At 54.0% G+C, this 26,197-nt stretch overlaps 1 protein-coding gene across 1 annotated transcript in view; it reads left to right on the forward strand.

Moving 5' to 3' along the window:
• Positions 1-719: 719 nt before the first annotated feature.
• UBE2O (ubiquitin conjugating enzyme E2 O) overlaps positions 720-26,197 on the forward strand; it is a 62,749-nt gene continuing 37,271 nt past the window's right edge. Inside the window, exon 1 of the mRNA XM_035570561.2 lies at positions 720-1,181. Coding sequence (XP_035426454.1) covers positions 720-1,181 — 462 coding nt within the window. The remainder of the gene's footprint in view (positions 1,182-26,197) is intronic.

Raw genomic sequence — 26,197 nt, forward strand, 5'->3', positions numbered from 1 at the left:
CAGCTCAGAGACCTTTGCATTGCAGTGGCCCTCCGACTGCCCCAGGAACGGAGGCCACCTCAGCCTCCACCTCTCCTCTGCTGAGGCCTGGGCTCTCTTCCAGCCTTGGCCAGGCCTCCTCCTCTCACCGAATCCCGGAACCACCAGGGTTGGAAGAACCCTCCAAGATCACCTGGTCCTGCCGTCCCCCTACCACCACCGTCACCCGCTGAACCACGTCCCCAGGCCCCACGTCCAACCTTTCCCTGAACACCCCCAGGGACGGTGCCTCCACCACCTCCCTGGGCAACCCGTCCCGACGCCTGACCGCTCTTTCCGAGCAGAAATGGCTCCTCGGTCCCTCCCCGTCACAACCCGAGGCCGTTCCCCACGGAGCCCACGTCCCCCAGGCCTCCCTCCTTCCCCCCTCCTCCTCCTCCTCCTCCCCCCCCCTCCCTCCCCGCGATGGGCGTGGCCACGCCAGGGGGGGCGTGGCACGACGCCACCAATGGGCGTGCCCAGAGGCCGCGCCGTGACGTAACCACCCGGCGGGGCGGAGAGCGGGGGGCGCGTCCAAGCCGCGGCGGCGGCGGCGGCGGCGGCGGGAAGGGGGCGGGGCGTGCGGCCGCGCTAAGCCCCGCCCCCCGCCGTTACCCGCGCGCGCGCCCCGCCCCGGCCCGCCCCTCCCCTCCCCCAGCCTCCGCCGCCGGCCGCGCGCTTCTCCCGCTCTGCCCGGCGCCATGGCGGAGCTGCCCGCACCGCCCGCACCGGGGGGCCCGATCCCGCCGCCGCCGGTCCCCGCCGCGTCCCCGGGGGTCCCGGTCCCGTCGGTCCCCCCCGCGGCGCCCCCGCCGGGCGGTTCGCAGCGCCTCCTCTTCTCGCACGACCTGGTGTCGGGCCGGTACCGGGGCTCGGTGCGCTTCGGCCTGGTGCGCCTGATCCACGGCGAGGATTCGGACTCGGAGGAAGAGGAGGCGGCGGGGGGAGGAGGAGGAGGAGGAGGAGGCGGCGGAGGAGGCCGGGGCGGCGGCGGAGGAGGAGGTGGAGGCGGCGGCGGAGGAGCCGCCAGCTCCGGTGGCTCCGAATCGGGCGGCCCCGGGGCGGGAGGCACGGAGGAAGGCCGGGCCTCCCCGCTGCGGCGGGGCTACGTGCGGGTGCAGTGGTACCCGGAGGGCATCAAGCAGCACGTCAAGGAGACCAAGGTAACCGGCGGCGGGGCCGCACCGACCGGCCTCGTGCCCCCCACCACCCCCCAAAGCCTCCGCCACGGAGGCCCGGGCCTCGCGAGGCCGCCGCCCGGCCTCGCCCCGGAGCCTCCGTCCTTCCCTCGGAGGAGCGGGTGGCTGCGGGTTTGCCGCGGTTATCCCCCCGCCACCATCATCGTCACCGTCACCACCCCGAGGGGTCGGCGGAGGCCGCCCGCCGCTCTCCAAGCGGCCAAGGTTGGCCCGCGGCCTCCCGGAGGCTGAGGGCGGCTCGTCCTCCGCCACCCGAGGGCCTCAAACCCTTTGGGATTCAGCTTTCCCCACTGGAGGCCTCGTCTCGGGGCTTCCCGAGCCTGCCCACCGGGGCGATTCTCGGTGGCACCGAGCTCTGCTGGCGACGTGGCCTCCGCGTTGAGGACGGTGGCACCGGAGGACGGCGGCGCCACGGCCTCTATTAGGGCAGCCAGCAGCGAAACGGGTGGCCCGGCAAGCCGACGGTGGGCAGCTCATGGTACGGGACGTGCCCTCGTCCATGCGAGCCTTGGGCACCGTTGGCGAGCCCACCGCCGTCCCACGACCTCCCGCTCGCCTCCGCGGGGCGCGAGGGAGGCCGGGATGGGCGCAGTGCCCGGGGTGAGGCTGGCCGGGGGGCTTCCAGCAGGCTGCCTGGCGGCACGGAGACAAAAGAGAGAGAGGGGGCACTGCGATACAGCACAAAGGGGCCGGCGAGCCATGGGCGTTGCGCTGAGCACAGCAGAAGGCCGGCGCTGCCCTCGCCCGGGGGGCTGCCACACCGGGGGGCACCGGGAGCCCGAGGGTCCTGGTGTGCCGGCGGGTTTGCCACCCCGAAATCATCACGGTGAGGTGTCGAGGTGATGCGGAGGGAGGAAGCGGGGAAGGAAGGTGTGTTGTGGTCCTGCAGAGAGCGGTGGGATTGCGAGTGCTGGCAGGATGAGCTATATTTAGGGGATAGTGTCATTGGGCACGTGACCAGTTGGAGATAAGAAAAATGAAAATGGGCATTAAGGGAGGATGTTTGCACACCGTATGTTTCTACCTTTAAGGAAAAAAACACCTCTTTCTCTACAGAAACCACGATTCAATCACTGCAGCCTTAAATAAGTCTTTGTATGCTGTTGCAGCAAAAATCAGTCCGAAGTTGAGCATGTTTTTCAGCATCTAAGTAAGGCCGCCTTGGTTTAGGTGAATAAACCCAGATTTAGGAATTGTTCCTGGATTCCTATATTCAGATCTGTTAATTCTGACTTTGCACAGGGTACTGAGTGCCCAACGTTAGAAAAAAACAGGCTGGGGATGAGCAGAAGTCGAAGACAGTTACATAAATAAAGGGTTTTCCTTTTTCTTCCCTTTTCCTGGTCCTTCTCCGGTGTCGGCATCTTCACCACGCAGGCACTGGGCCCCGGGGAGAAGTTTCCTGAGAGCTTGAGGCACTCAGGTGCACTTACCGCATCGATTTTCCCATTTGAAAAGCTGCCCACCAAGACTGAGAGGCATTTTGTGCAGCCTGCGCTGCAGTTTGGGCTTACTGAACCCAAATCTGGTGCCGTTGGGAACCCCTTGGAACAAACCTCGGGCACCGCGTGGGTGCCGTGGGGCTGAGGCTTGCTGGCTTCTGGGCGCTGGTGCCAGCCCTCACCTGCAGCTACGTCTCTTGGCCGGGGCTCTGACTCTCTAGCATCTCTGCCTGTGAGTTATTTGACGTCTTTAGAAGTGGTAACCAGTCCCGAAGCAGCTCCGTGATGGATTTGGGAGGGTGCTCGTTGCAGTTCTTGCAAGGTCCCATTTAGTTCCCTGCGGTGGGCAGAGGATAAAGGTAAATCCTGCATCCAAGGCCCCTGCTGGCCCATCGTGTGCTCTGGTGTGCCCGGTTGGTGTGTGCCGAGGGCTGGGTGCCTCTGTCAGCTCTCGAGCACTTGGAGATCCACAAACCTTGCCACGTGTGTCGGTCAGAGCACGTGTTGTAGCTGCCAAAGGGGAGAAATAAAGTCGCTGCAGGTTTCGAGGAGAGCCAAACAGCACCTTCTGCTCCTAGTGCAAAGGTCAGCAGCAGCGTTCTGTACCCAAGCTGGGTTACAATCGGAGAGCTTCCCCGTGTTTTCTTTAAAGTTGGGGGTTAGGTGTGTTTTTTATTTTTTTTCCAGCCAGGGAATATGTAAACTAATGATTTTTACTGTTGCTTCTAGAAGTTCAATGCTTACTTTTGTTCTTTCCCGTTGGAAGTGGTAGGCAGGCTGCCACTTGACCACAAGCACACAATTACCGATGTTAATAAGTAATAGAAACTTTCTCTTGAAATAGAGCTAGCATTTGGTACGAAGGCCCACCAGCTCTTCCAGCCAAATTAGTAGTTTATTTGAGCTCATTCCTGGCTTGATGGTCATCACCAGTATCGTGACATTCATGCGAATAAAAGAAGAGCCAGGGTTTTTTATCCTTGGTGTCTGCACTCCTTTCCTGCCTTCCATGAGCACGTTCCCAATTGAGAACACCGGGAAGGAATTGCTGCCAAATAATGTCAAACACAGCCCTGGAAGGAGGAAGCTTCCCTTTGCAGACAGGTTTGCCAACCGTGTCTTGTTGGACCCCGGTGCTGTCATGCAACCAGCGGTTCCTCCGACCTGCTGGAACCACCCTGCTTGTCCTCACGCTGCCGTTGGAAGGCTTGGTGCAGAAATCCTGAAGGTATTGCTCACAGGTGCAAGCGCTTGGTGCTTGTTCTAACAAATTGGCAGGGAATTAGACACAGCTGAATTTTAATTTCAGGGTTTCTCGGCTGTAGGTTGGTATCCCTGCTGCATGCTTGAGCTGCCTTTGGGAAGTTCACAAAAATTCTCGATTTTGTTAGGTACTAGTGGGGCTCGCAAGGTGCTTTGAAACGCTGCTGCCCTTCCTCCTCCTGCCTCTCACCTGGAAGCCTTGGAGTTTTCCACCGCCTTTAATCGCCGCGGTGCTTGTGCAAGGCTGATAGCCTTCTTCTGCGGACGGGGGAAGTGGAAAGTGCAGGTGTTGTGTTTCAGCACCTTATCTAGAGGCCTTCAGCCGGCCGGCCTGCTGAATTCCTGCCTTGTGCTCCTCCGTCTGCCTCGGGGAATGAATGCTTGCGCTGGCGTCTTGGCGTGATGCTGTATTGCTTGTAGTGCTTGTGGGTTTACAGGGAGGCAGCATGTAGGGACCCAGGACGAGGGGAAACTCCTCGGGAAGTTTTTAGCCTCTTGTTTTATAAGGTCCAGTATCCCCCTTGGTTCGGATGGCTTTCTTACACCATTCGGCTTTGCTTTGGGAACGGATTCGTGCTATCAGGGCTCCTCAGGCACAGCCCAGTGGCTGATCAGCTTGCTAGCTGGAAGTTGGCTGATGTTATCTCCACGAGTTTCTGTGAATTCAGCTCTGCTTCATCCCACACAGCCCTCCCGTTCCTTCCCACCCTTCGCTGCCATAACTTCTTGACCTCAAATATTGAGTCATGAATGTAAGCTCGCAGGAGAGCTTTCTGAAGACATTATTCCTGCGTAATTTCAATATTTTCATGAATATTTTATTTGCTGTCTGAATCCTGTCATATAGTCATTATGACCTAAACTTGCAAGTTGTGATTTCAGTGTGTTTATACAACAGCAGAGGGAAATATTTCTGTTTACTGGAGGTCTGTATTTTCTCCTGTCCATCCCTTGAAGCCACTAGCTAGCATGGGCTCTTCAGGCATCAATCCTCACCAGTGACTGTGTGCTACCTGCTCGAGACCGAGGGATGAAAACACAGCCTTAAAAATATTCCATCTTCAGACCTGGCCAGTGCCTTCCCTGTCTAAAGTGCTGCGATGCAGAGTATTTAAATTCCAGCAGGTGAAAAGGGATGGCCTGGGTACGGCTGCTTCTCAGGAGCCAGGAATAAATGTTGGTCACAGTGCAGAACTGTGCAAATTCAACACCCATAAGCTAATAATGATATTTTTTATTGCACGAGGAAGCTCTGTCTAACCTTCTTCTTGCATCTGACATTTCGGTTAGTCTCCCAGGGGGGTGCTTTGAAACCACCTGATCTGCACGGCCGTTAGAGGCAAGGAGGAGAGAAAAAGCTTACTGGAATTTGTGTAGTTCTGTGTAAAACAGTCACTTCAGTGGGTATCATTTCCGCCCCGCGAGCACTCATTGCAAGGTTACGTACCCTTGAGTTGATTCTTGCTTTACTTTGATTTGTTGGACGCTTGCAATATGGATTTGGGGATCATCATAAATATTTTACTACAGAAATGGCCTCCTGTACATCGCGTGGTGTGGAAACCTCCTGAGTACTAGATGTTATACCCTGTTACTGTACGAAGAGATATTTTGTATACAGTGTGTGAGGTGAATTGACAATTTGGGAGTATGAGTGGCTACCTGGGCTAAGCAATTAATTATACTTGTTCCAAACCCAGTCAGGAGTGTTATTTTTAAAATGGACAAAACCTCACTGAGCAAGCAGTTTTGTGGCTCGCTCCCTCTTCCAAGGTGCACTCGCTTGCGATGTGCTGGTGTAGCTAAAAGGAAAGGGGGGGGAAAAAAAGGCAGCTAAATTAGTAATGTTCTTAGGACTAGTAAACAAACTAATGTGCACTAAAAGCTTTGGAAGGAATCAATCAAAGCCCACGACAGGCTTTGAAATTCTTGCGTAAGTGAGGCATTTTGCTGCGACTTTCTCATGAAGTTTCTCCTTCACTTGTGCTGTGCAGCTCCAAAACGGCCTTCTGTTTTAGGCTTTAAACAATTATGTAAAGTTACTTTTTTTGGCAAAGATTCTTCTCAGAAGTTAAATGGCAGAAGCTTTGACAGGTGCTTTTTGGGGCAAGGCCTTGCTTCTGCCAGCTGTCCTCAGTTCTTCTCTCTTCAGAGCAAGCCACAATTTTTCATGTTCAGCAGCCGTGTTGGTGCGGGGAAATCACCAGCATTTGTGAGGCTCAGAGCCTTAATTACTTGTGGGATTTCAAAGGTTCTGAAGGTGATGACACCTTCCTAAATGCTCCTCAGGAAGAACCTGCCTTGTTGTTTCCACTCCCCTCCTACCTCCCACCCTGTGCTGGGGTTTTGCCCAAATGGGTCAGTGCAAGCCTAGAAACAGATCCTTCGGCCTGAAATTTTTGCACTTGCTTTTGATGTCAGTAAGGCCGAGAACAGAGAGGTGATTTGGGTTTCTTTCCTTTTATGTTGTGCTCTGGAGCACTTGACACATAGCTCAGTTCAGCACTGCCTTGTACCGCTGCTGTGTCCCCTCCTGGGGCCTTCAGGCCTGTGGTAAAGTAGGAGAATGTTGTCTTCCTACAGATTGTTTTTTGTTCTGGGACACTTCATGGTAACCTTTGGGCTTTTTTACATTTGCTGTTAGGCTGCTAAATGTGCGTGTGTTTGTGTCTGAAACCAAAATTTATGTAGAGTTACTGTACTTCAGCAAAAGCCAGTTTCTCCTACCAGCAAAGTCCTTGGGCTGACTGGGTGGCAGCTTTACCCTCGGGTTTCGGTAGGCTTTTTGATTTCTGGATGTTACGTGCTTTTTGGGAAGGGACAGGTAGACCGTGTGAGAGGTGGAAAGGTAGGGGGTGAAACATCAAACACTACAAAAAACGGGGGCTTGGCGTTTGGGGGTGCTTGCAGATCACCTGTGGTGCTCTCAGGGGGGCCTGAGGGGCACCCCACAGGCCCCGGCTGCCTCATCGTAACCTGGGTTCATGCGACTCCTATTTCTTGATCTACCCTGGATGTTTTAGGGTCGTTCCTGCCTCCCTCGTGCATCTGCCTGGGTGCGGGGCAAGCAGAATTACGGGCTGGTAGCTGCTGGGTGCCCTGTTCCAGCAGGAAGCCTCGGGAAGAGGCCCGAGTGGAAACTGAAACCTTTCTGGGCCAAAACCTCCAGAGCATGGTGTAAGGGAGCAGAAATGAGTTTGGTAATGATGTGTGCAGATTTGGGTACCTCTATGATGACTATGTGCCTTGTTCGTCTGTCTCTGGTCAGGTTTGAGTTGCTCCAGAGAAGCCTCGTGACGTGGAGGGGTTGTGGTGCACTTTGGTTCAGGTTTTGGGGGAGATCTTTAAGATTTTGGTGCACCATGTCTCTGCTCACCCGCTGGTCTAAATCTCACCAAGAGAGCAGCTGGAGGGCTGTGGAAGTGGTGTCTAGAGCACTGTCTTTCGGGGACTCACTTTTGTGTTTTTTTGTTGTTTTTTCTTTTTTTTTAGGGGTGGGAGTTAATTTGAAACAAGGAAAGAGTCTGTTGGGCTCGTGCTTGCGGTATCACTTGGGAGCCTCTGGTTACAGTGTCTGGAGTTGAAGGGAAGCTAGGTAGCCGTGCCCTCGCTCCATTAAGCAGCGTTCATTTTGCAGCATAAAATTGCAGCAGCGGTGCGGGATTCAGCAGGCACCAAGCACGGCTTAGGAGGCACGTCCCTCCAGCTGCCTGCAGAGCTGTTCTGCCTGGGGAGAGGTGTGGAGGCTGACAGGCAAAAGGGCTATTTAATCTGAAAGGATGTGGAACTTAAGGCTTTTAACTGTGCTTCCTAGCCCAAAGCTGGGACTTCCTCATGCATCCCTCTTGCTGGACTGACTGGTGGCGTTTCATCTGTCAGCGGACATCGAGCCTTCTGCTTGAAGTGAAACACAGTAATACCGGCAGAGCTGGAATTAGTTCCATCACAGCTCATTTATTTTTTTTTTTACCTACTTTTGAAAGGATGTAACTTCTTCACGAATAAAGGAATTTTGCATATGAATCGTTTTTGTTTTAAGAAACAGCACTGCTTCTCTGCTGATAAGGATACTTAGCAAGTAAGTAGGACTTTCATCTTCAAAGCGTTTTCGGACGCTGATGTGGCAGTGCCTCTTCGGCTGTGCTTGGGTCCGGTGTCTGTGGGCAAGATAGCCCGAAGTAGTGCAAGGCCACCAGCTGTGTTTTCTTGGTGCTATGCACCTTCTTTTCTCTATTTGACCCTTTCTGAGCAGGGCTGGAGATGGTGAGCTGTCTGGATGGTGGAAAAATGTTTGACATTCCTCTGTGCAGTTATAGCTGGGGACTTCTGTACAGATAAATTACCCTCACCCGAACCATAACACATTGGTTATTCTGTGTTTGTGTAAAAAAGGGGGCTTGGAAACTAGATAGCATACTGGATCTCTTGGTACTGAGGGACTCAGACTTGATTTGTTCCCTCGCATGAGTAAACTGGTGAGTAACCTAGCATTTCTGAGTTAATTTGGGTATGAATCTTGTAAGCTGGGAGAATTTTGCAAGGCCGAGTTAGAAAGATATGTAGGCAGTAAATAATGTCCTAGATCATAGTCCTCGGTAAAATTGTTGGCAACAGCTGTGCTGAAACACAACTGGAGCTTGAGTAGCTCTGTAGCTTGAGTAGCTTCGTGATCTGCTTCCTCCAGCTTTACTCCACAGTTACCCTACCCCAGCTCCTCCTGCCATACCTGCTGCTTGAGAGGAGCCGGGCATTTCAGGAGCTGCCCTGCTCGCTGCAGGGCTGCTCCCCCCAGAAACTGGCTTTTCAGAATTGGAGGTGAGTGTACAGCAGGATATTTCTGCTCAGAAGTGATCAGATTTCCAGGAGGGCCCTGCGCTGGAATTGTCCCTTGGCTTTGCTCTTCGGGCTGCTTTTGAAGCTGAAAGTTGTTTTTTTTCCTTGGAAGGTAGGTTACGCATCCAATCCAAGTGAATAATTCTCATGGCTGCTGCAAGAAGTATTCATGCTTCTGTTCAGCGTCTGAGTCCAAGTTCCTTGAAACAGCGTTAGTCTTGAGACAAACTAGCCACATTTTCTAAATTTAGAGTTACTACGTGGTTATGTAACTGGCTGTAAGTGAACAAGCTCTTCATATTTATTGTTTTGTCCTTAACTTGAGCAATTTCTGTCTTTGTGCCACAGGAAGCCTGCGGGGTCCAGGTTATAGAAACTGCTTTGGCTTCCCATGCTGAAGTACAATCTCAGCGAGTTGTCTGCAGTCTTCAGGTTAAAGAAGAAAAGAGGAGCTGGGGAGAGGAAGGGGAGGAATCTCTGTCCTTCCTGGAAATCTTTGGGTTTTGTTGTTTTTTAGAGTCTGCAGATGTGGGTGATTCATTTGCTTCCTGTAAGAGGCAGGCTGAGCAGTGTTCGGGTGTGTTCCAAGGAGCTCGGAAGCTCTTCCTAATGAGGTGTAGTAGTATGTAATGTTCCTTCCTTGAAGTGTATTTAATGCGGCATGTGATTGATGAACATAGACCCGAATTATTCTCGCTGTGGAAGCTTTCTGAACTGGAACAAACTTCACAGGTTGAAGCAAGTTCCTAGGCTGCGCATAGATGCTGTATATTCCTGAAATATAGGGAAGGAGAGCACCGTGCAGAATTATACAGCAGCAAAAGTGACGCTGGAGGAAATGCCAGAACCCGATACCTGGGTTCCTAGATTAAAAATAAATAATAATTTTAAAAAAAAAGCCTAAAATGTCTTGCTACATTAGTTGATGCTTTTATCTTAATGTGCCAGTGTTTTGAGGTCTCACGCTCCATATCTTAGTGTCAGTTTTTTATATAAAAGTGTTATTGACTCAGTGACTGCCTTTTTACCCAGAACATCTGAGCGGTGTGGCTGAGCTGGCTTGTTTGCCCTTTTGACTCTCAGGCTAGAAACTTCCTCTATTTAGTTGTGTGCAGCGCTGGGGATTTTGCTGGTACGCGGCAGAGAAATGGCTCGTTTGGTGCACAGGCAGAACCTGCCCTGTAATGACAAAGCAAAGTGCTAAGTGCAGGGTGACTTTCCTGTAACAAAACTCGTGCCAAACAAGCGCTCCCTGTGATTAAGTGGGCGCTGGTGAGGGCAGCCCAAGCCCGTGCCCTGCTGTCGTGGGCTGCAGCAGCCCGGTTGTGTCTGAAGGTCTGCCATAAAAAGAGTTACCGGGCTGCTTTGGTCTCTGCAATTAGGAAGCTGTCCCAAATCTGGATGAGATTTGTAATTTCTACCAGAAATGCGCAAGCAGTTTGCACCCATCTCTTCTTACGGAAAGCAAACCTGGCTCCTAAGTAGCTTCTTGTCTTTATAAACATGCTGTTAGGTGGTGAGGCACGCTCATCGTCCCCTTCTCACCCTCACTGCCTATCACTACTTTGCAAGAGGGGCTCTTTCCCTGTTCACCCTGCAGGCCTTGTTCACTTGCCCGAGGCTTTCTTGCTCAGAATTGTCCCCGGCTCGAGCTCGAGGCATTAGTTGGCACCTCGTTGGGTGGCATTAGTGTTTCTTTCCAGAGGCTGCTTTTATCTAAGACCACGTGTCAGATAAAAACTTAACACTTTCCACATCGAGCACTCTCTTTGTATTTCACTAGAGTATTATGTGATCAGCTCTCGTATTTCTTGTTTTGTCAGGCATCTTAGAGGAGGATGAATAATTTACAGGAACCGAGTATCACAACTCTTGTAAGTGATGTGGTCACCATAATGCAGATGTAAAATCTTTAATTGTAGGAGCCTTTTTTTTTTTTCTCCCAGTGTTGACACTTGGAGCTTTGGCAGAAATCCAGGCTAAGTTCCTGGCTTCCTCGTAATCATGCTGTGGCTAGGTATTTTTTCTGTGTATTTTTATGTTTATTTCTGTGCTCAGTAATGTGATTTAGTACCAGACTGTCGTCTGTTGATATTGGTTACCCTTTAAAGTCTATTTGCTCTTGCATGACGATGAAAATGATTGAGAGCTGAATTACGTCCTACAGTGACTGTGGCATGAGTGTCGGTGTTGCTTTTGTTTCTTCTGGTTTTGCCCCATGCAGCTTCTTTTTTTTCAGATCGGGGTAGTCCTTCCGATTAGCATATGCGCAACCATGCGAGCCAGCCAGTTTTGTAGGGAAAATGCTCTTATCACAACTCCCAGAGCTGGCATTCTTGCTGCAAAGTGAGTACTCAAAAGCAATCTTTTTCTTAGCATTTGTGGAGATGGTTGGGAACTGCTGGTGAGCCCTAGGTGGGGGGTTTGACAAGCTGTATTTAACCTCCTGGGCTGTAGTCTGTGGGGTAAACTGGTCTCATCAGCCAGCCTGCCTCTCGTAGGCGGTGTTGTATGTCTGTTTCTGCCCATGGTGACTCTGTCGTGAACCTTAACTTTCTCTTGGGGAAGCTTAATTTGAGTTTTCCTTAATCTCTTCTGAGCTGGCGTTGATAAGTGTTCGCTGTCAGGAGCGCCGTGATGAGAAACCCTCAAGGGACTGAAAAGATGTCTGTTAAACGTGGCGCCTGTAGGACAGGTCCCTGTCTCCTGCTGTCACTGCTCCTATAAGCTAAGGTAAGCGTGGGGCAGGGGGGAACAAACTCGGTTACTTTCCAAACTCACATCTCGCTGACCACCCCGTCCCGTTTGGGCTGGTAAGTCATTTTCTAGAAGCATTTGCAGACCATCTTAGGGCTCTGCCCTGCAGCCCGTGTGTGCGTCTCTTTGGGATCTGAAAGCATCCCCTTGCTGTGACGATGGCGGCGAGCTGAGTGCTCCAGCAGCTGCAGAGCCCGTGCTGCTTGCTGGGGAGAGCAGCCCACGAAGTCTTTGTGGGATGCCGTTTGTTCTCAGTGCTGCTAACTTAGCCCCAGACCGGTTCTGCACAGGGTGCCTGCCTGGGGTCTGCAGTGCTGCCAGTGCTTGAATGAAGCCTTAAAACAAAAGATCAAGAAGTAGACGCAGAACCAAGTTCAGAGCATCCTCGTCCAGCCTGTGTGTACTACAGAGCATGGGAGAAAAGACTTGAAATTGCAGTTCTCTCCCTGCTTTGACAGCAGCAGACCCGTCCAATGCTTTACTACCAACTGGCAGGGCACCTGCTTGCCCCCCTTTTTTTTTTTTCCAGTTTTATCAAAAAAATCCCTGGGTGTTCTCAAAATGCTTAGTTACGTATGACCTGCTAGCCTGGGAGCGTTGCGTCTGAACTGCGCGGTGACATTGAGCTTGGGTTTTAGCTTTTCCCACTAATTTAAGCTAGAAGTTTTTTTTTGTTTGTTTGTTTTTTTTTCACCCAGTTGCTTTAGGGAATTTGAAGCGAAGTAGCAGGGATTATCTGCGTTCTGAGGAAGAGCAAAACAAAGCATGTTTATGATGTTCCCATGTGAAACTGAGGTCCCAGGAGGAAGACTGCAAGGCTGGCAGTGCTGTGTGCAGGGCCGGTGCTGCTGCTCCTAGCTTAGCCTCGCCTAAACACCGGCTCTGAGTTTATTTTAGGCTCGCAAGAATAGGAGGCACCTGTCACGTTCAGCTGGGCTGTGATTTAGCCAAGTGGCAAATCTACCTTAGGGACCAGGAAAAGGAAGAGCTTTTAATCAGGAATGCCAGCGTGCAGCCTGCGATCTGAACCCAGCCCTCGGTGATGGGTGAAATTCCCCCTCTCGACACCTGCCTGGCTGTAAGTGGCTGTTTGGGCAGGGGGCAGGGGCTGCTCAGATGCCACTTGGGTGAAATCTGAGCGATGTGTTGAATGCATACAGCTTAGAGCTGGGGCGTTGTCTTGCTTCGGTGGGTGTACTGAAAACTGGGCACCTGTCCGCCACGAGGTGCTGTAAAGGTAAGGCAGCTCCGAGCTTCTCTTTGGGGCATTTTAAAACTCTGATATCTTCCTGAATCGTGTTGGTGCTCCATTCACAAAAACGTTGTTAAAATCTCCTGCCGAGACGTATGCGTTGTTTTTATCCCATCCCACTCCCCCACCTAAGTGACTCGTTTTCAGGAAACTGCTTTTCCAGTTCCCTCCTTTTGTGCACATCGCAAAGGTTTGGGTTTTTTTCATAATTATGAAAAGGAGTGTTGTTCGAGCGGCCAGCCTGGTGGTAATAACATCCAGCAATATGGCTTTTGGTGCAGTGCTCGAGTATCCTTCACAAGTCTCCTTTGATAATTGTCCTCTGACAGAGCTCACTGAGATGTTCCCCATCGCGTGCCTGCTCCACGATGATGTGGGAGCAGCTGCCGAGGCTCCTGCAAAAGGAGAGCTGCAGCTTGCTGGGGTCCGTTCAGCCTGGGAGCGTTACCTGAGCCTTGTGCTGCGTGTGGTAGAGGAAGAGTAAGATCCAACTGCAGATTTGACTTTTATCCTGATTTATTTCTGAGATGAGCTCAGCTCGTCTTGAGAGAAGCAGCTTCTTGTGAACCTTCATCAGCATCGTATTAAATCTGCTCTGTACGAACCAGCTAGGTGAACCGGATCTGGGACTTCCCAATCGTAGGCTTCGAATTTTTAGCCAACTTCTGATCTTTGGTCTGCTCCTGTTGAGAAGTGCACGGCACTTCAGCGCTTTAGTGCTTTATCACTGAGGTGCTTAGAGGCTTCAGTGGCTGGGTGGAGATTTTACCTGTGCCTCCTGGCAGTCCCCTTACTGCGTTATTAGGCAAGCTAGTCAGGTGGCGGTACAAATCTCTGAATTTCCGAAGCCTGGTGCATTTCTGAAAACGCTTACAAGCCATCCTCTGCATTGTCCCGCTTGTCGAGGAGGCTTAGAGCTGACACCTGGGCGTGATGTCATAGTGGTGACAAGGGAATTGTGTAAGGGAAGGTTCTGGAACGCGGCCGAGGCAGGAGGGTCAAGCAGGGACGGGCAGCATGTACCACCCTGCTGCGTAGAGGACTTCTTTGAATGTCCTTTTTCCTGTTACCATCGCAGCCTAGCCTGTCGGTAACCTGAGAGCTAGGAAGAACTCTGGGGCTGCAACAACATGTATGTTTTTTCCGTAAGGGACAGAAAGCAGGTAAGAATGTTGTTGGGGGCTGCCTGCTGAGGGCACAGGCAGCAGGGCGGTAAGACTTGGAGTTGCCTTAAAATTGTTTTGCCTAGGAAGGCGGCGGTTGGGTTCTTTGGGGACTGAAAATGCAGATTTGCGATGGTTGTTTGCGGTTCAGCTCACAATTTGCTGTTATTGCAGTACTGCAACACAAGCCGTCCACCAGCACAACCCCTGCAGAGGGGATGGGCTCCGAGGTTGGGTGTGTGGCTGTGTTTCTCCCAGGAATCAGCCAGTTTGTGTCCCTGCTGGTCAGGTGTGCGGAAGGGGATGCCCTTCTTGCTACCTTTCAGGTTAAATATAGATGTTGGCTTAAGTTTTCCTAAAAATCCGGAGTTAAACTCCGCCGCTAACCAGGTAAATGTTCAGCTCTTCGTGTCTTTCAGTGATTGTGAACAGCGGCCTTATCTTGATTGAATATGCAAACACAGAATTAAAGAGATTAGAGCAGTTTACAGCGTGGTTGGTGCGTGCAGTGGCCGCTGAGGATGCCCCATGCCAGGCTGCGCAGCCTCTTCTGGAGGGATTTCCAGGGAAATTTGTTCCGTTGTTCAGAGACTGATGGCCGTGTGAGCTGAACCCTCTGGAAAATCCTCCTGTCCCGCCTCCTCCAGCTGCTCGGCCTCCAGGGGCGGTTAGTTATGGCCTTGTGCTCCCAGGTTGTGTTTGCCTGGCTGCCATGCGAAAACAAACCGCTCAGAAGTGGCAGGGGAAGCGGCAGGTCTGCGAGGGGAGGCGGGAAGGCGAGCAGACCTCCCCTCTCCGTCCCTCGCTTCCGTGCCAGGGCTGTCGTGCTCTGATAGAGGACAGCTCGCTTCTTTTCGAGCCCAGTGCCTTCGTTGCATTCCCCCGAAGCCGGCACACGGGATGGAAAGGCTGGGAGGGAGATGTGGTGCTGAGCTGCACCGGGACCTGAGGGGTGCCGGTGCTGCAGTGAGGCAGAGGAGTACGGTGGGAGCAGGAGCTGGGTGGCCGTGAGCTGCCTCTGCGTCCTGCTTGTGTGCAGCAGCCCCGAGGGAGGAACACGCGTGTGCCTTGGAGAATACCCGGGGGGGTTCTGGTGACAGCTCAGGACCAGTTTGTGGCTGTCACTGGTGTGCGTGGCAGCAGGGCGCCTGCTGCTGTGGGAGAGCAGCGCTGCGGCTGCAGCCTGCTGCCCGCCAGGGGGTGGTCCAGGAGGTGCCTGTTGGAGAACGTTTTGGGGTAGGAGCGGGTGGCGGTGGGCGTCTCTCCCTTCCCGGCAGCTCGCTCAGGGCGACAGCGACTTGCTCTGCTCGCCGTCGGCAGAGCTGAATTCCCAGCCGGGAGCCTGGTGGGCAGCGGTTGCTCTCAGTCCCCTTGTGCCTGCTGGGGCAGGGTTGGCAGTGGCCCTCGCTTCACAGCCGGGAATCTTTGCTTAATTCCCGGTCCGGCTTTGGGTTTCTTGATCGTCAGAGGCAGACCCGCCTCCTGGAGGCGTTCTGCCTCGCTGGATGCAGACCACGCCAGGGGTCTGTCCCGCTGCCTCGCTGCGGGCGTGGTGCAGCAAACCCCCCCTGTGCCAGCACCCCCGGTTTCAGCAGAGGAGCTGCACTGCCGGAAGGAAGGAGTTTACGCCGGCAGAAAATAGAGGGCGTGTTGTTTCCTTCCACTTGGAGGGATCTCTGATCCTGATGTCTCCATAGTTTTTTTTTTTTTTTCCTGTTCGGATTGCTGTGAGCAAAAGGAAAAATCATGGTTTTTTTTTTCCATTTGTGGCTCTCTTACCACGCCCCCGATGAACTCCTGTCTGTTTAAATCTCCGACCTGTTTCTGTGCAACCTAATCCTTGCCGTTTTGTGGTACACGCGCTCCGTGCACCTCCTGATCTCAAGTGCTCGGCGTAGCGAAGCCGGAGGTATTTTCACTGCTGTCAGTGCCGTTGGACTTCACGGTGTTGGGCGTATCCCGTTCTGCATCGTGCCACGACAAAACGAAGAGCATTCGGAGTTACCCGGGGTCTTCATTGCTGCCGGTGGTGGAGAGGGCAGAAAAACGTTGTGGTTTAGCTTTTCGTTAAAAAAAAGAATAACGGAAAAATGTGAATCTCTGCAGTTGATCCGGGATTGTAAAAGACTAAACCTGAAACCCTGATAGGGAGAAAGCGTTAATCAAATGAGTGTTTTCCCAAGGCCGTGGCAGTGCAGGGTGTGTTGTCCTTTCACTCTTGTTTTTTTTCCCAGCTCTTCTCCCTGGCTGGCGCCTGGGGAGGGAGCTGCTGTCCCCACAGGGCGCCCTGCGCTGGGAGCAGCCCGGGTTAGAGCCCTCGGGAATGGGAGCACTCTGCCTAAATTCCTCCTCCGTCGACCTTCCTGCGGTTCCTTTCTGTTGTGTGGATTTTTTTGGTGCCGGGGGGAGTTTCAGGGATATTTTCTTGCTGGCTCTGTGTTAGTAGAGGGGAGAGGCTGCATCTCAGGGGTAGCTGGAAGTGACCGGTGGCAACACAGGAGCAGCTTTCAGGACAGAAGGGTAAGTCGTGGCTCTTGTACGGGAGTCGCCGCTCCCTGTTGTGTCTTAACCCCGCTGGTGAGCCTGCTCGCCCGTACGTTGCCTGTACTGACGGCTCATTTCCTGCGGAGACAAGAACTCACGTTGCTGACCTGCCCGACGACTTCCCTTTTCCTCTTCCTCCCCAAACCTGACTGCAGCTTTCCAGGAGCACCCCCTCGCACGGCAGAGGCGCTGAAGCACCCGTTGGGGCTCCTCGGGGCCTCGGCGTGCACCGATCCCAGCGCTCTGCAGGTGCTGCTCGCCTCGGGCTGCCCCACTCTGGACCCGGTGCCTTTTTTACCCTCCCTCCTGGAGCTCCTGTACGTTTTTTGTTTTTTTTTTTTTATCTGAAGAGACACGAGGCTACCCCATCCATCCCTGCTGAACGCCGACAAAGTGCTGGAACTGATGAAACGGGCACGTTCCCTCTGGAGCTGGGCCTCCCTCCAGCCGAGGAATGTAGGTCAGAGTTAGCTACGTAAAATGAGAAAAGGCTTGATTGTAATGGCAGCATTTCACCTAGATAATCCGGAGAGGTCCTCGCGCTAATGGAAAACCTGTTCGTACATATACGCTCTTTAATATGACTCATTAAGCAAACCTAATTAGGCAGCAGCATCAGCCCTCCTAAATGCCATGGCACGTGGTTGTTCGGGCTGTAGGGCTGGCACCCCGACTCGTACGTCCTCCTGTCTGCTGGCCGAATCTGTGTTCCCAGCCCTCGGTGCCCGAGGCGAGGGGAAAGGAGGAGGGCAGCGAGGTGCGAGGCGCTGCTGAGTCCCTGGGGGGATGAAGGTACCGTCGGCTGCCTGCGCCGGGCACGTAGCTCCGGGGGAGTGAGAAATGGACCTGGCCAGATGAATTAAGCGGGCTGGAAGCTGGTGCTGCTTTGTGTTCAGTGAGTAAATCTGTTGGGAAGGTGTGCGGCGTAACGTGCTGGAGATCTCCCAGCGCACCCCTGATGAGAGGAGTGCTGAAAAACATCTGACAAAGACAACGCATGCATGTGAGCAGCGAGCCGATGGCTGGCAGGTATTATGCAGATGCTGAGGACCTTTCACTGTGGGATTCTGCTGCATCAGGTGCTTTCTGGTTGGTTTGGTTTTTTGAGTTTATAGCAAGAGCAAGGTGTCATTTCGTGCTCACAGCAAAAAATTATCCGTCTTACTGCCTCTTCTGTATGCTCAACGCGCTTTGCATCTTGAGCTTGTGTGCAGAGCGTGTATTCAAATGAAGTGCTGTGTTCTTGGCTTATCATTGTCCACTTTTTAATGATGCCCCTGATTTCTTCACAGCTCCGTGTCCCACCCCAGCGCTAGGTGTGTGGCAGTGGCTGATGAAACAGCTCCTCCGTACGTGCAGCTTGGGAAGCTGGGCAGTCTTTGCAAGTAAAAATCACCATTGGGAGCGTGGGAGCGTCCCGGCTCGGTTTGGGCTGCTGCTGTAAGGTGGGCATCCTCTCCGGGAGCCCGACAAGTACGCAGCTGTAATTAACGGGGCAGCTTTGAGGGGGAATGCAGTTTATATCTCTAATTAAGCACGACAGCCCGTATAATGCAGCCTGAGGCTTCTCAGCCCCCCATGACCCGTCCCGGAGCGTGGCTACAGCTCAGCACCTTGGCGGTTCTGCGTACCACCGTGCCTCCACGTGGCTTTTTGGTGGCTCTGTAATCTGCTGCTCTCCGCGGCGGCACACCTGCAGCTTTGTGCATCCTTCGGGGGCTCCTAGGACCCTCCTCACCGTGGCTTTTTGGCAGATCTCAGCCAGCCTCCGTTGTGCCGAGAGGAGGAGGACGCGGAGCACCTCCCCGGCCCTCGGGGAGCGCAGCTTCCTAAATCATCTCGTGTTTTCCTGGAGCGTTTGCAAACCTCCTCTAACCGCGTTTATGGCTCCGTGTTTCACCGGGGCCGTGATGGGCTGGAATCCCTCTATTTTAGCTGGAGTCGTTGAAGTGAGGGACGTGTTCTGTGTGCGGCTCGTAACAGGGTCTGGCGGTACAGCAAAGCGCTCGCTTTCCTGCTGTGTATGTGCATAGCGATAGATCCCCATAAAAAAAAAAAGTCAGTGTAGGAAGCAGGCATCAAGCAAATTGCGGTTCCAGGAAATATGGGGCTCCCTGTCAAGGATAACGGACCCGGTTTAAGAAGGTAAAATGTGTTTTGCAGACGTGGTTATCGATTGCTTGTTCTCCAGGCTGGGCTTGTTCAGGGCATAGCCGCGAAGGCGTCCAGGGGTACACAGCATCCTCCCGGAGTCGTGCCGCTGCAGGGACAGGGAGCAGTGGCTGTGTAATTGATTGGCCGCATCATTCCTCTTCAGCGTTTTCTTCCTCCGGGCGGAGATGCTCCCAGGGGGCTGTGAGCACAGGTACAGCGCCGGGCTGAGCTTCCTGCTCTGAGAAGCCAGCGCTCCTTTAAAGAAGGGGGGCAAAAAGCCCTCTCGCTGACTGGCCGTGCCTGTTTGGAGGCAGATCTGCTGACTCCAGGCAAACGGGCTCTTGCTGCTCTGTGCTCCTGCTGCCTGGAGCGAGCGCTTGTTCCCGTAAGGGCAGAGCTGCCCGCGTCCCCCGGGAGAGGCCGCGGAGGCAGGGGGATGCTTCAGGTGAAGGACCTCGGCTCGTCCCGCACCACGAGTCTGAAGGGGGGGCGGGAAGGATGGGAGGGAACAGCCAGCTTTGTGAATGCACGATATTTGTCGGAGGTGAGGTCCCAAAATGCCGTTGTAGCGTCCTCTCCAAGCGCATCTGCGCTGAAGCATCCCTCAGGCGAGGTTACTGCCTGCTGCGCGGGACGTTAGGCTGGGAGGGGAGCAGAGCCGTGGCCCTGAAGCGTTCAAATTCCATGAAAACTTCTTACAAAAGCTGCCAGGAGCAGCCTGCTGCTCCGTATGCAGAGGTGAGGGGCGCAGCAAAGCCGTGGGTCTCTGAAATAAATAAAGCTCCTCACTGCTGCCCTCCCTTTTAAGAAAGTTGTGGTCCTGCAAAAGGAGTTCACCGTTGTCTGTCCAGTGTCCAGAGGATGCCCGGCTGGCAGGGATTAATGCGAGTGTAAGATTTTGACCAAAATCCTTGTATGGGGGGATACTTAATAATATAGCTTCAGCAGGTTTAGAATGGGAACTTTGTATTTTATATTAAAAAATCAGAATATCTGGCCCTATTGCTTCTCTGCCGTTGCTGTGTGTTCACATCGCTCTGTGACCTCTGCGCCGCCTTACACCAGGGGCTGTGACTTCTGTGCACGTACCCCTGTGCTTTTTGGCTGCTCGTTTGTCAGGAAAGGGTTTGGGGGGGGGGGACTAAAGAAGGCTCCCTGATGGATAACCTTGAATCGTCACCTCCAGTGTGCCACTGAATAACCGAACAGCTACTTGCAGAACAACGTAGGAGAGGTTTCCGTGCTGATGTTGGGTGTTCTGCTGGGTAAATGCTGCGTTGGGTAGCTCGTGGGAAGTGGTGTAAGAGTCACCCTGGAAAACACTCAAGGCAAAATGATGATAGTCACGTCGATGACTGCATTGACAGGTTTTAATATGAAGCTGAAAGCTCTGTGTTCTGGCTCGGAGGTAAGGAAGAAAAAGTCAGTCCGCCGGCCTTAGCTGCGCGGGGACGATAGAGCGGTGCCTCGTCCCAGGAGTGTTAAATTGGGCTCGGAAAGGCTCTTACACCTCCGTCCCTTTCACATCATTGCCGTCATCACTCCTTGCGAGATTTTTTTTCAGTTATTGCAGGAGTTGAAGGTGGTTTGCCTTTGCATTACAGGCTGCACAAGCAGCATGGCAGGGAGGTGGCGAGTTACGCTCGCTCTGGCTGGAGGTGCTTTGGTCTCCCCCCTGCCATTCTGCGAGCGGCCAATTCCCTTCTTGAATAAAAAGGCACGGAACGGTGCAGGGGCTGCGAAACCTCGGTCACCGACCCAGAGCCCCTGGAGCCTGGTGTGCGGGTCGGGTAGGGGCCGCCCCTCCCTTTCGCAGCGGCCGACGCAGCGGTTGTGTAAGGGAGGGATAACCGAAACTCTTCCAGTGAATAGAAAATGCAGCCGAGGTTTTTTGGGCAGTGATGCAATTGTGCTGCATTGTCCCAGTGGCGTTCACAGGCGCCGGTCTGCAGCGTGAGCTGGGGGAGTGGCTCTGCTGTTTATCACGGATAAACACGGGGCGCTCACACTGCCGCCGAATTCGGGGTGGGCTCTCCGTGGTATTCCAGACTCTGAGCTGGTCTTAAAGGCTTAGGTTTATTTTTTTGAATATCTGACTTCCCCGTGTGTATATACAGCTGGTTCAGGAGGCGTCGTTATTTAGCAGAAAGCTGTTGCAGAGCGCTTGGGGTGTCGTGCAGCCGGCGTTAGCCGTTGCACCTCTTAAATCACCGCCTGCCTGCGTGCTCGGAGGAACCAGAGAGGTGACCCTCGGCTTCTGGCTGTGTCCTGACCGAGGCAGCGGTGCCAGTTTTCCTCGGGAGCCGCGTTGCAGAGCATCCCCCAGCCCCGAGCACCCTAAATCCCAACCCGTGGAGCCCTAACCCTAACTCCAGCCCGAGCACCCCGTACTCCCGGGCTCAGCCAACAAACTCACCCACCTCCCGGTGCGCTTTGTGAACAACCTGCTCGGCCTCAGACAGCTCTGCTGTCCTTGCAGCAGCCCTCACGTGTAGCAGAGCAGGGAGGCATCGCAGTGTGTGTTACTCAGCCCCAAATATTCCTCCAAAGGGGTGCTTCAGAGCAGGCACAGACCTCGGAGAGCCCCGAGGGACCGGGGAGCTCCGCGCCCCCGCTGCCCGGTGCTGCCTTGGGAGCGAGCATGACACAGCATTTGCTGCGCTTTCAGCTAGAGCTATTTATACATCGCTTTTCAGCTTTGTTTTGTCTCCTCCAGGAGATTCTGTACTCGATAAAATAATCCCACTTAAGTTTATTAAATTTGTCGGAGTTCCCAAGACCTGGATGAGGGCTGTGGCTTCGCGGCAGGGCCGTTCCCGTGTCCGAACGTGGCTGAACGCGAGGGAATCTCGGCGTTAAGATAAGGCAGGCTTCAGTCCCCGAAGTAATTTGACCTGCAGGCTGGACTGGGTTTGGCTGCTCGTGTGGACCAAAACAGGCGTGCTGGGGGTTGAAGGAGAGCGGGCTGCGACACCTTCCCTCTCCTAGGAGAGAAAATCGCTGCAGTTGCGAAGCATCGCTGTCTGCGCCTGGGGGAAGGGACCCTGGGGAGGTGGCAGTGGAGGCTACGGGTGGAACAAAAAAAAAAGGAAAGAGGGGGCTGCGTTACGCCACCCGTCCCGTGGCAGCCTCCTCCGCCGGGGTGCCGCACGGCTGACATCCCACCGAGGAGCTCGGGCTGCGTCCGGGATTTTAAGCAGCTTTATAAATAGCGGTGCTCAAACCGCCCGTGTGCGTGTGCGGGGACTGCGAACGGCGAGGGGAGACCGAAATATTCCTGGTTTAATTTGTGAACCAGCCCAGAGCGAAAAGAGGGGAGAGAAAAAGCAGAAACGCCCATGGAAGCGTCTTCCCTGCTGCATGCAAAGCACATGCCGGGGTGGCGGGGGGTCAGACGGGCAGCATTGCTGGCGACTGCAAAGCACAAACGGATGAATTTAAGGCACCTTAAACCATCCTTTCTCTCCTTCTCGTCTGTTGTCTCAAAGCTGCTCGCAGGTTGTGCCGGCGCTGAATGGCTGTGAGCAGTTAGAAGCTCATTTAGGCGGCTGGTTTGTATTCACAGCAGCAGCGTATGAGCTAACCGGCTGGAAAGCAGGCACGGTGATTTTCTGGTGCTGCGTTCTCCCTCTTGTTGTTTCCCTGGCAGTTTTTGCAAGGTGGGTTTTTGCCGTGGGCTAATGACGAGCTCCTGCAGGGCCTCGCTGACCTGTCACTATGCTTGGTTCGCTGGGCAGAGCCACCACCAGCCGCCTCTCAGCTCTGCAAAAAAGTCCTCCTTGGTTTGGTTTTGGGGAGGAGAGGAGGACACAGAGCTGTGCGCGTGGTTTGCAGGAAAAGCGAGGGAACAAGCCAGTGCTTAAGGAATATTTTTGACAGATATGTTCTTTATTCCGACGCCAAAAGGTGTAGAAAGGTGCGGCGCGCCTGCAGACCTGCTCGCAAGGCGCAGCAGCCGCGTGGTTTCCCTCGCAGCATCCTTTTTATCCCCCTGGGTGGACGAGGAGGTGCAGCAGCCCCAGGCCTGACGTTGTGCCCCAGATGCCTCTCGGAGAGGCGAGTGACTGATCCCTGCGGCGCCGATGCCACCCGGATGGCAGCCCCGGAGCAGTCCAGCCACCGAAACGCATCGTGTCATACCGGCCGTCTCCATCCCGAGGCGGCGGTTTGAGGAACTGGTTCAGGTACGCGAAAGAGCCACCAGACACCCTCTTTTCGTGCGGAAGGAGGGACACAGCTTCATCTCCGAGGCTGCTGGGACTCCCAGGAGTCGAGACCGGTGGCCGGAGGGCTCCGGCTGTCTCCCTGTCACCCAGGCGAGCTGTCCCTTTGGGGACTCCTCTAGCAAACAGATGCACCTCGTTCTTCAGATCCACTTAGGTTACTTCAGGCACTGCCAAAAAATCAGCACAACCGTTGCTTGCAGTCTGGGTGGCTGCATTTACCAAGGCTCCCAGTGCCGCCCCCTGAGGTCCTGGCTGAGAACCGGGCACCTCTCGGCGGGGTCGGGGCGGCTGCACGGGGCTGTGCTGCCCCCGGCTGCTGCCCCACGGCCGGGCATTGCCAGATCCCCCCTGTGCTGCAGGGGGGGCTTTGAGACGGCTGGCGTGGAGGCAAAATGTTGTCTGCTGCTCTGCTGGCTGCGGCCAGCCGGCATCTCCCGTCTCTAGCTGCAGTCTCCTGTGGGTTTTGCAGGTAACAGTGCCATCTGCTGCTGGGTCGCTGCTGTTCTTAGGCAGATGCAGCAGGAGCTCGCAATCAGCCATCTTCCTGGAAGAAAATGGGGGGGGGGGGGCTGCAGGGATCTGTGCTGCTGGGACGTATCTTCCGTCACAGACTGCTGCTGGGAAGAAAAACCCTGTATTTGGATTAAATCCTGTACCTGGGGGCGTCTTCGTAAGGACCAAATGACTCCAGGTGGCTTACTGCTGGACTTGCTGTTCGGTGCAGCTCCTCTCGCGAGGTCCCTCCCTCCACGTGTTGTAGTCGTAGCCGCGTATTTTTGAACTTTACTCTCCCCCATCTTGACGCTAAGCATCGTTATGCTCTTTCTGGATTATTTTTGCTTATCTCTTCCAAGGTGTTGTAAAGCTTTTTTACACGCAGGTATTGCCGCGTCTCTGCTGCTTCACCCCTTCATCAGCCATTTAACCCCGGCTCACAAGCGGGCGGGTTTCCTGGGGCTTTTTGAGATTGCTGGTGCTCAGCTTTTAAGCAGGTAGGATGAAAACGGGAGGCTACAGATGCTGGAAATCTGGGAGTTGCTATTGCTGCCTACAGCTGGCATTCGCCTCCCGAGCAAAGCAAAGAGCAGGGTGGGCTGGTGCAGCTCCCTGCTCGCCTGCTCCCCGGGCTGCTCCTGCCCTCCTCTGCCGGTGCCTCGCTCCCTCTGCTGGGAGAGGCTTCCAGACCCGCCGCTCTCCCTTCAACCGACCCAGTAACCCTCCCATCGCCTTGTCTTCCGTCCCCCGAATCGCTGCCGGGGGGCTTTAGCTTCCTCTTTAGGTCCGTGGGTTCCCCAGCCCGGGGAGTCTGCCTTGCAGTGATTTCCAAAACGTCATGTAAATTTGCAGAGCTACGGGAAAGATTTGTTGCTGGTATAATAAATAACATTTGACGGTCTTGGACAAGGAAAATCCAAGTGAAAGATTTCCTTTTGCTGCGAGAGAGATTTATTTCTGAAGCCAAATTCCTCTGCTCTGAAGCACAGCGTTTACCCACACTGTAATTGAACTGAACTTTCTTTGTGTCAAACAACTCGTTCAGGGTTGGTTTTTTTTGGTGTTTTTTCCCCAAATTCCACTTGTTGGAAAAGGCAAGGAGAGCCTTACTGCCAGCAGGCTCGAAGGTGTTTGGTGGGAGTGGGGACGCGTCGCTGTGAGTGCTGTAGGGGGGTTTTGTACTTACAGAGGGTGGAAAGAGGTTCTGCCCCCAAAGAACTTTACTGCCCCAAAATACTGGGGGGGGACGTGACGGACAGAACCGAAGTGGGGTGGTTAGAAATGCAGAGAGGGGCAAAGTCGTTGCAAGCGCCTTGCAGGCGGCTGTGACGATGGGGAAGGCTCGGAGAGCTCTGGGGTCTGCAGGACACAGCCTCGGGTTTCGTCTCCATAACGTGCCATAAAGACAAACCCGAGAGCTGTCAGCTTGTCTTAGGAGAGCTGGGGGTCCCCGGGGAGGCTCCCCACGAGGGCAGACGATACAGAAGCTGATGACACAGCTGGATTTTGAAACTGCCCCTGTAACAAGCCTCCCTGCCTGCAGCGTCAAAAGGGACCGGTGACAGGAGCCAGCCGTCTGGGATCTCATCATTTTTTGGGTTCCCTCATCTCCCGCGGGTGCTGCAGAGGCTTTCCCCTGCTGCCCCGCGTGCAGCCACCCGCCCCGGGTCCTCCAAAGGGCTGGCCGTGTACCCCATAAACGAGGGCTGTGTAATTTGATGGAAATTAATGACTTCAGCGCAGGGGCTGTAAAGCTGTTGTAGCCGTTCAGCTGGTGCCAGGTGAGTTTATTGCAGAGCAGCGATGGCCTGGGGCTGAAAGCTGCCGCTGGCCGTGGCATCCTAGTGAGCTAGATTTAGGGAATCCTTCTTTAGGTCGTGCCTCCTGCTTGTTTGAATGCATGTTTTGTCCGCACGTACAATGAAACCCGGCGTAGTTTGCAGGTAACAAACCCTGGTTTGTGCTGCTGGCTGCGTCCGGGCTGTGTCGGGTGAGTGACAGCTTCAGATCTGCTTTCCCCCAACAAAAGCACTGTAACGTGGTATCGGCCGGCTGTCTGCAGGTAGTGCTGCAAGTGGTGTAACGCAGGATTGATTTCTTCTTGGCTCCTGAGAAGTCCTTGAAAGCATTTGTTTCGGTTCTGCGGAGCACCTCCCTGCCTCCCCCGTTGTGTTCTGCAGCCGAAGTTAATTGTCAGCCCGACCTCTTGCAGCACGGGGCTTTGCGCCGCCCGCGACAGCCTCACCAACAAGCTTCTGGGCTTTTTTTCGCCAAATGTAGGAAACAAAAGATTTATGCTTGCTGTCCTTCCCCCTTTAACCGATACAGGGGGAAACTGCTCGTGGGTTTTGAGAGTCAGTTTAACACAGGGCACGTTGAATATTTTTACTCTTGGTGCAACTTCTAAGTAACTCTAAATTTTTCCTACTCTTGTAACTCTTTGCGGGCTGTGGAATGCAATGTGGTGTTTTGAAAATGCCAAATGACGTTGAAGTGCAAAATGGTTAAAGCTCTGAACTCCTCTAAAGGCGTTACCTTGCCCTGCACCATAGCAGGGCGTCGGGAGCTGTGTCCCGCTGCCTTGCTCAGGAACCCACGTCTTGCCCCAGAAGGGCATCTGTAAGTAGTGCCGGGCTCTCCAGGACCTCCTGTGTCTCAGATTTTGAACTTCTGCCTGGCGGGACTACACGTGCTCGCCACGTAGGAGTAGCCAGGGCTTGTCACAGGATCAGTGCGGGTTTATTCTCGCTCTTCTGCAGCCTCATCCCACAAGAGTTGTTTTTCAAACCCTCTGTTTTCTAGTTTGCCTGCTCTTCGAGGTCATGCGGTTTTGGTTCTCAGAAGGTCACGT

The sequence above is a fragment of the Cygnus atratus genome, chromosome 18, assembly GCF_013377495.2.
Source record: "Cygnus atratus isolate AKBS03 ecotype Queensland, Australia chromosome 18, CAtr_DNAZoo_HiC_assembly, whole genome shotgun sequence".
NCBI classification, from domain to species: Eukaryota; Metazoa; Chordata; class Aves; order Anseriformes; family Anatidae; genus Cygnus; species Cygnus atratus.